The 9,358-nt window shown below is 59.2% G+C and overlaps 1 protein-coding gene across 1 annotated transcript; it reads right to left on the bottom strand.

Annotated features, from left to right (window-relative positions):
* Window positions 1-672: 672 nt before the first annotated feature.
* On the bottom strand, window positions 673-9,036 carry MFSD2A (major facilitator superfamily domain containing 2A; the record flags this gene model as incomplete). The annotated part of the gene is made up of 12 exons (XM_010156594.1): window positions 673-730; window positions 1,105-1,281; window positions 1,481-1,624; window positions 1,827-1,939; window positions 2,262-2,345; window positions 3,241-3,324; window positions 3,642-3,763; window positions 4,323-4,413; window positions 4,525-4,697; window positions 5,276-5,354; window positions 5,487-5,610; window positions 8,912-9,036. Coding segments are annotated over 12 exons (1,374 nt in total), but the record flags the coding sequence as incomplete, so codon positions are not given.
* Between the last annotated feature and the right edge of the window lie 322 nt (window positions 9,037-9,358).

The following is a 9,358-nucleotide window of genomic DNA, read 5'->3' as shown; positions in this document are numbered from 1 at the left end:
CCCACGGCATGTAAAGGGATGCTGGTCTTGCGGATATCCACAAATAAAAGCAGCCAAAACAAGAAAAAAAAAAATTCCCACACTGCTGACTTCCCCCCACTTTTATGTAAATTAATATTAATAGGTCCTCGAGTTCCATTTCTGTACAGACATATACAAATAGAAAATAGTTTTTTGTTTACATTAAGTTAATTAGGCTCCATAAAAAAGAATGGCTTTCCCAGTTAGTGTCGTACCCACAGACAGCAGAGGTGAGCTCACATCCTTGGGGCGGTCACCTTGACAGTGTAATGTACACTAACCATCACCCCCGGTCCCACAGGCGATCGGCCCCGCGCGGGCCGGGCGCAGACAGGCAGCGGGTGAGTGTTACGAGCAAGAGGATCCCACTCCGGACTTTTCCGCTCTCCAGGACCCATCAGGGAATAGTGCTTGTTTCTCGTGAGACACCAGTACCACAGGGTCAATTCGTGTAATGTACACTACCAGCGCTCCGTGGATCCCATGGAAGGCACAAGACCGGAACAGATCTCGCACTTGAGTCAGTGGATGCTTCTCCCAGGCGCTCCTCGACGGCACACACCTATGGTGGCACAAGGCTGGTCCAGCTCCGGCACGTCCAAACCCTTTGGAGAGCCCCGGTGTGAGTGGACGGACCCAGACACGCCATGGTCACACGATGCTAGCCAGTTCTGTGTTGTCTGACTCCGAGCTGCTGTTGCTCTCCTCCCTGGGGGCAAAGGGATGGGGAGAAGACACGGAATGAGCCATGGAGCAAGACCTGCTTCCAAGCAGACTGCTTCCGTGGAGCACAAGAGCCTCTGAAAGGCTCGAGAGGGACGTCACCGCCTCACACAGTCCCCGAACGAGTTTTCTTTAGCAGCTGGGGCGGGTTCCCTGTTGATCTCAAACACTTCACGCCACTTCTTTGGAAGTCAGGATTGGGAAAACAAGCCAGGCCTTCCCTCACCCCACCACCCACGGGTCCTGGAGGATTCCTGGACAAGTCACAGTGTGTCCCAACCCGTCTGGGCCTGATCCTGCCGCCACACACCCTGCTGGTGTGCAGTGCTTGCTACCTCCATAGCACGAGCTGACACTCACCTTAAGTCCTGCAGGGCTTTCTTGTTTTTCCTCCGCTTCTCCTCATCGATGGGATACAGCTTGAAGAGGAGCAGGCCCAGCAGGATCAGCCCCACGGGCACCGCTGACACCAGCATCTTCAGGGTGAAGTTCACCTCATTGGGCTGGGAGCAACCCCGGGTCTGGTACCCTGCAAAGCTGCAGGCAGAAAGGGACCTCAGACAAAGGGAGTGGAGTTTGTAGGAGACACAACTGTCCCCCTCCAGTGTGTGAAGCCACAGCTGGGCTTAGACCCCCCCAGCCTCCCTGCCAGCCATTGGGAAGCAGAGATTCCTGGACACAGAGGCACCAGACTGGCCTCCCTCCCTCCTCCCTCAGCTCCCACACAAACACTCACTCTAAGCTGAGTGTGGAGATGCCCAGGGAGACCCCAGAAGTGAACTTGGTGAAGAAGACGTAGAAGGAGAAGAAGATGGCTTCATGGCCGTGGGAGTCAGGGTGCTGCAGCTTGAAGTCATCTATGACATCTGGCAGCATGGACCTGTGTGGAGAGCAGGATGGTGAGCACTAGGACAGAGCCAACAAAGCCTCTCCTCTCCCCGCTGGGAGGATTTCCCTCCAAGAGCCCCATCTGGGGCTGAAAACATGGCCAAAAGGCCTCCCAAGGATGTCCCGCCACTCCTGGAAGCACCTTGCCCAGCTCTCACGGTGCACTGCTGAGAGCACCAGGACCTTGCACTCACCAAGGCAGGAGGAAGGCGGCTGCGACGCTGACCCCAGCTGCAATAGCCACAACGTAGGTGACGATGAGGTTACTGTCCAGGACAGCCACCATGATGAGGAAGGGGATGGCAGACTGGATAGGGGACAGAAACCAGGTTGTGTCAGCAGTGCTTGACGCAGACTCCTTGGCCTCTCCGTTCCCTCCCGTGCATGCCAGCCCCCTCAGCCGCAGGGACAGCAGGGAAGCAGCAGTGCAGCCTTCCTCCTGGAGCCCCGCAGTGGCCATTTCTGCTGGCCTTGGCCACATCCGTGGCAGCACAAATAGCAGGATGAGGGATAGGCACCAGCAGCAGCTCCTGCCCAGCTCCAGGCCCCCTCGGGGGACACAGCTCTGCTCAACCCATGTAGGAAACACCATCTCACATGCACCTCTGCGCTCCAGGGAGCCCACTCACCGAGATGCCCACGTAGACAGCGGTCTTCTTCCCAAAGCGGGTAAGGAACCACTGCCAGAGGGGAATGGTCAGGGTGGCCGAGAGCTATGGGAAGAGAAGAGTGGTGTCACTTGCCAGCAAGGCTCTTCTCTGAGGCAAAAGCTCTTCCCAGCAAGGAGCAGCTCCGGGGCACAGCCTCCCCCATCACATATCCAGCACCTCCTATTTCCACACGCTCCCAGGGCTGGCATGCAGCCACCCTGTGTATTCCTGCCCTCACCCCATCCCTCACCTGCCTCTGCTCCCAGGAAGGAGAGCTCACAATTGGAGCAGGTGCATGGGGCCACCTCCTCCCCAGCTGCAGAGCACCCTGGCACCCAGCACCACCACCCTCAAGGCACCCAGCAGGTGCCAGCACACCTGCCCAAAGAGAGGGACTCGATCCTCAGTGCTGGGAAGGGACCGGTCACTGCTGCCTGCACACAGCATGGCCAAGAGCCAGGCTCTGTGGGGACCTTGGCACCTTGGACCTCTCTGCCCTGTTGAGCCAGGAGGGTGGAAAGGGCTCCCAGGGATGAGGCAAGCTGGAAAGGGCTCTCAAGGAGCTCTTTTGCTCCATCTTCCTGCCAGTAAACACTGAGATCCTTTTCTCAAGGTGGGGGGTGGGGAGGGAGATAAGTGGCAGGATTTGGACAAAAGGTCCCCACAGCTCCTGGTCTCCCCTGTCTCTAGCTGCTTTCACATGGGAACAAAGGCCTTGCTGTTCCTGCCAACACGCCTGGCCTTTACAGGACATTTGGCAGCTCCTTCTCCCTCCCCTTCTTCCAGAAGACCTTTGATCACTGTCGCGTGGTGGACCATCACAGCCCCATAGCCTCCCTCCCTTCAGCTCACGGAGCGCCCATCCCATGCCAGCTCCCGGATTGGGCCCAAGAGATCCCACAGCACACATCCCACCTTGTCCCAGCCCTGAGGGGCTCCAGGAGGGGGCCATACGCACCATGATGGCCAGGAGGATGTTCTGGAACTCGTTGCGGAAGCCCAGGGTGTAGGTGCAGAAGAGGGCAAAGTTACCCTCCAGCAGCTGTGGAGGAGGCAGGCAGTGGTTAGGGGGAGGACAGGCACCCCAGACACCCTGGAGGGATGCACTCCTCCTCACATGGCTGCGCCCAAAGTGCAAGCAGGGGATGAAAGCGGCCATTCACCATCCCATCCGAGGGCATGAGGCCACATCCTTCCTCTGCCGGCGGCAGCTCCGGCTCATTGAGCTTCCACCTCACATGATCCCAGTCTGCTGGGATCTTATTTGGGCCCTTCACTGCTCCCCCCTCCCCCCAGCCATCTCCAAGCTGCGCTGCTGCCGTTTGCTCTCCCCCACCTTGCAAGATGGGCTGTGCTTACCATGAAGGCCAGCGAGGTGAAGAGGAAGCCGGCGATGAGCTTGATGTAGGCACCGTGGTTCATCACCAGCTTCAGCCCCTGGAAGAAGGAGACAGGCTCGTCCGACTGGAGCTCAGAGGACTCTGGAGAGTGGAGAGGAGCAAATCAGCCCATGGTTAGACCCGCTGAAACAGCGCCCTTGGGTGCAAGGGGTGCGGTGCGTATGCCTGCTGCTGAGCACCGCACACAAGCGCCTGACCATCTACAGCATCACGCCCCAAGGGAGACGGGGCAATGCTTGCAGGGACCCCCCCTGCCCTCACCCAGGGGTCCCTCAGCCCCATGGAGGGGAGAGGATGACCTGGCTGATTTGCCTGGGATAAGAGCCGTCCACAAAGCAGAGGGAAGGACAGAAGCTACTGGACTTTGAATATCACCTCACACCAGGATGCCCTAGTTGGCACTAGCAACCTTGGCCAGACAAAGCTGCAAGATAACATTTTATCTCTGACAGTGCAGAGAGCTAAGTCCTCAGGGCTGTGCTGTAACGTACCCTGGAGATGCTCTGGCCTCCTGCCCACAGCCCTGCCCTTCTCCTCCATGAAAAAGGGTCAAGAGCTCAGCCAGGCTCCTGAGGAACCCCTGGCAGGGGCCACAGCGTTTCCACAAGTCCAGAGTATTCCAACATGTCTTGAGCCTCACCTCTCTTCTCCTGCACTCCCACAGACAGGATCACGGCACAGAGGATGTAGAGTCCCACGATGACCCCTGCAGCGATCATGTAGGCATTTCTCTGTGCAAGAGAGGAGGGGGTGGTGAGGGAGGGGGCTCATCCCAGGAGACAGCCTGGTCAAAAAGGCAAGGAGAGTATGGCAGGGGCTGCCAGCAGGTCCCCTCAGCTTACAGTGTCCGTGAGCGAGCCCGTGTCGCGGGTCATGTTCAGCTCCTCCATGGCCACCGAGGAGTTGGTCTTGCCGATGAAGAAGGGGCTCTCGATGCAGGGAGTAATCACCTGGCCCACAATCTGGCCCTGGATGGCGGTGCCCAGCACTGTGCCCAGCACTTCCACCGTCATACCTGGAGGGAGAGGCCAGCGGGACTGAGCACAGCCCTCGGGCACCCAGGGCATGGGTGCAAAACCCTTTTCCACAGCAGAGCCTCCCCAGCTGCAACTCATTGCCTTTCTCCAGCAGAACTGAGCTAGCCCAGCTCCCCTGCAGCTCCCTCCAAATCACCATGTGATAAAGCCACAGGGAAGGAGTGTCTGCTGGGGAAACTGAGGCAGGGGAGAGGCAAAGATTTGGTCATGCTGCTCCCACTGCTATATAACAGAGCAGGAGGAAAGACTTAGGAGCTGAGATCCCCCACCACCCGCTCCAGGCACTCGGCTGTAAGAGGGATCACATCCCCATCACCAGACTAGATAGGGATGTCTGCTGCAGGAGGCAGGGCAGAGAAGTGGGAAGAGCTGGACCAGCTACAGTTCAAGCCTTGAACGATGCTCATCACACACCATCCTTGAGGCTGAGTGTGATCCAATGATCCTTCCAGCAGAGCATCTGGAGGAGGATCATGCCCCAGCGAGAGCTGCAGCAAAGGAGCTGAGCGCTGGCTGCCCCCGAGCCATGGCGAGGAAGGGAAGGAAATACACTTACGGTAGGCAGTGGCCGAGTCCCGCTCGCTCTGCTCCCTGCTGATGAACATGGTCAGCGCCGAGTAGGGCACGTGGAAGCACTGCAACAGCACGAGGAGAATTAGCTCAGGGATGGGAACCTGCTCCTCGGCATAGCGAGGCGAGGCGAAGGCAGGGATTCCTACTCTCCATCCCTCACCCATCGTCCCTGGTGCATGCAGAGCCCAACTCACCGTCACGAGAGTCTGGAAGATGCAGTAGAAGATGAGGTACCACATCACTTGGCCTCTGGAGATGTCTGGCACAAACCAGATCAGAAAGTAGGAGATGACAGCAAATGGGGTGGAGAAGATGATCCTTTGGGAGGACACAACATTAGCCTCATGGGCACGCAGTGCCTGGGTAACCCCACCAGCCTGGCTCTCCCTACTGCCACACGCCCAGGGGGGTTCAGGCATCTGATTCTGGGGCCACCCTGGCGTGGCCCACCCTGCTCCAACACTTGGATGGGAGGTGGTTGCCGCAGGGGTGATTCAGACCAAGCTGAAGACAGCAGCTCACATCACACAGTGGGAAGAGGAAGGGCTGACTCAGTCTTCCAGGGAAGAAATTTATTCACAAAACCAGACGTCGCTGCTTCGATGGAAGGCATCTATCTGCTCCTGCCTTCGGTTTCCACCCCCAGCCCTGACCTCTCCCCCAGGCAGCAGTGCAGGGTGCAATCACTCCCTCGTCCTGGCAAGGGCTGGGCATCAGCCAGGCAGCCAAATCCCTCTCACCAGCTTGGCTCTGCTGCCAGGCCCCCCAAGCCCCGGTCCCGGGGTCACCTCTGTTCTGCTGGCAGGGATGAAGCAAACCACCAGCCAGCAGCAGGCTGGCTCCTTCTTCCACCCCTGCCCAGCTGCCCGGAGCTGCAGGCACAGGGAGATGGGATGCAAAGCGTAACAGGGGATAGAGGGGATTGCTCAAGCGCTGGGCCTTGGCAGCCATCCCAGCAGGAGTGACCGCAGTGGGAAGCCACCCAGAGCATCTCTGCTTCATCCAGCACATCTCGCCACCCCGTGCTGCTCCAACCCAGAGAGGGAACAGCTCGACCCTGCAAAGGCCACCACAAGCACCCAGGTCACCCCATCACTTGGGAAGGCACAGGAGGGATGCAAACTGAGTGCCGAGCTTACACCCGCGCCTCTTTAGGAGACAGACTGCTTTTGCTTGGGGACTTGCTGGCACCCTGCGCTCCACAGACTACTGGACAGGGGCTGTGCCCTGGCATGAAGCCACCAGGAGAACCAGACACGGGACAGAGTCATGCACGGTCAGGGCTGGCCCTACGCCCCTCCACTGCCAGGGTACGGCGAGATCTTTCCGTCTGTGCTGACGCACAGGACACAAGAGTTTAAATTTAAAGTTGGGGGGGAAGCGGAAAGCAAGAAGCTGAATCTCCATGGATGGAGAGCGGGCAGCGGCATTGCACAGGACTGAACACATGCACATTTTTCCGCACACACGTCACCCCGGCGGGGGGAGGAAAGGGGCGAGCCAGCTCCAGCCACTCCTCTCCCGCGCGCTTATCGCCTCACGCATACGTGGAGCCAAGGGAAATTTTGAATGAGTCACCGCAGCCGCGCGGCGGGAACCACGTCACGATTGCCGTGGGCGCCAACGTGGGCAAGAGGGATGTGCCAATCCCCCATGGGCCCAATCCAGCACCGGGACTGGGGTGCTGAGCCCTGGCTAGGGTTGACTGGCAGCATAAGGGAATTGACTTTGAGTAACCCCTGACCGAGGCCGAGGTGATTAAGAAGCTTGGAGGAGGCTGCCGTGACGCGCTCGCCCGCTCATTGGCCACGGCGGATGGTGTGTTCCTTTGTGCCATGGCTTGTGTTCCCCTTCCCTGCCTGGCGGTTAACTGTTTGCAAACGGCTGCTGCTCCAGAGAAGGAAGTTCAAAGGCAGGGTTTTTCAGTCACCAGTGCATCAAGAAAAAGTTTGGTCACTGGGGAATCTGGGGTGGGCAGGGAAATGGGGACTTGCTCCAGGCTGGGGACAGAGAGGGATCCCGGGGGAGAGGTGGAGGCAGCCAGTGGATGAGCTGCCAGGACAAAACGTGCCAAAAAGTGTTTCAAAAAGAAAGAACTAAAAGGGAGACAGGTGATAGCCCCCGGGGAAGGTCTGGTCTCCTCTCCCTTCCGAGGGGTCGGAGGAGCCCTGAGCTTTGAGCTGGAGCTGCTGGCAGCCGGCTGGGGCTCAGCCTCACAGATCAGACCCTTCAGAGCCCGGCAGAAGCTTTAGACAATAAACCCTCACACACAGGGGGTTACACAGGGTCACCTCACGGGTACTGAGGGTTGGGGTCAGGCAGCAGCCGTATCCTGCAGCACCTGCGGCTCCTGGCTTTACACGCAGGGAAACTGAGGCAGAGAGCAGCCCCACAGCAGCCAACAAACCCCGAGTTCAGGAGATCTAAACTCCGCTCAACTCCATCCAAACTGGAGCCGGCAACCTGCCCTTGAGCCATGTACAACAGCAGCAAACTCCTCGCGGCCGGCTGCCCCGGCACTGCTGAGGGGCCCAGCGCAAGTCGAAAAGCTCTGGCTAATTTTAACGAAGTAGGAGCCGTTCGGAGGAATGCAGCCGCTCCATCCCCACCCCCTGGCTCGAGGACGAGAGATTACAGAGCACGGAGCCGCGGCGGCCACCCAGGCGTGCTGCTATCCCGCATGGCCCTGCCCGCATGCCCGGCTCTAATCTCCAGACCCCAGACCCCAGCACACGTGCAGCTGCACAGAAGCTATTTCAGGCCATGCGTGGAGCCTGGCTTTAACAACAGCCGACGGCCGCTGCCCAGAGCTATTCCAAGAAAGCCCGGAAGCAGAGGGTATAATCTGTGGGGGAAAGGACTACGTCCCTCTAATTCCAGGCCCCCCATGTCCACCCCCTTGCCTGCATTGTATATCAGCAACCCCGTAGGCGCCCAGGACGTGGGTTATTTTAGTGCAGGACATGCCACCATGTCCGTACTCAGGCATTAGCACCCTGCAACGCTCCATGTGCCACACAGGGCCGGGTCTTTACACACGTCTGCACTGCAGGCACCAGCCCTTTGGGGCTTTGCAAACCCCTTTCCATCTGCTCTGACTCCTTTCTGCACCTCTTCGCTCAGCACCCTGCTCCTAAGGGCAAAGGGAGCACCCACGTTGCATGTGAATCCATGGCAGCTCTTTTCCTACCAGGAGAGCATCCTCGTGACTGTCAGCCGGCACCCCACCGCTGCCCATCAACCGCACACATCCCCATCCCTCCTCCCTGTGGGTGCAATGCCACCTGCTCCGCTGGCAGAGTGGCCAGGGCCAGCCACCACAGAGGGAATGAAGTCCAGCATCGGAGCACGGCATCCGGGCAGCTCTCGGGGAGGCTGGCGCAGGGGACATGGGGGACAGCCCGGCCCAGCTCATACCAGGATGGCTTGGGACCAGTCAGAGTAACATGCACAGCTGTTTACAGCATGGTGGGCTTTTTGGGGTGCTCAGTACCTCATCTGGATCAGGCAGGGCATCAGCACCTCCTGCCCTGCAAACCTCACACCAAGGGACGCCCGAAGCTGACTGGAAAGACTGACACATCAGGCCGGGACGCAGGGTGCTACGGACGGCTCTTACCAGGGTATCAATCGGCCCAAGCGGGTCCACGGTGTTTTGCTGATGAAGAAGCCCACCATGGGGTCTGTGATGGCATCCCAGGCGCGCCCCACAAACAGGATGATGGAGGCATAGAAAGGGTCCAGCTGGAGGAAGATTGATCTTGTGTCAGGACGCACAAGCCCCCATGCCTCGGAGTTCCTCAGGACCCTCCCAACTGTCCCGCGGGCACCATCTGGGAGCAGGGGATGGGTCCCTTGGCCACTCGCTCTCGTTTGGTGGGATCTGAGGCACTGTGACCCAGCACTGCCCCACCACGCTCTTGCCACACCGTCTAGGAATAGATCTCCCCAAACTCTGCCCCACAGCCGGCATGGGGGTGCCCCACGGGCAGCTCTCCCTCCCCATTTCACACCCTGCGGGTTCATGGGACAGATCCCGCGTCCCCCAGGACGGCCACCCCGAGCC

Source organism: Eurypyga helias, unplaced genomic scaffold (genome assembly GCF_000690775.1).
Source record: "Eurypyga helias isolate BGI_N326 unplaced genomic scaffold, ASM69077v1 scaffold8200, whole genome shotgun sequence".
Lineage (NCBI taxonomy): Eukaryota > Metazoa > Chordata > Aves > Eurypygiformes > Eurypygidae > Eurypyga > Eurypyga helias.
The sequence above is the reverse complement of the archived record's forward strand: the minus strand, read 5'-3'. Positions and strand labels throughout refer to the sequence as shown.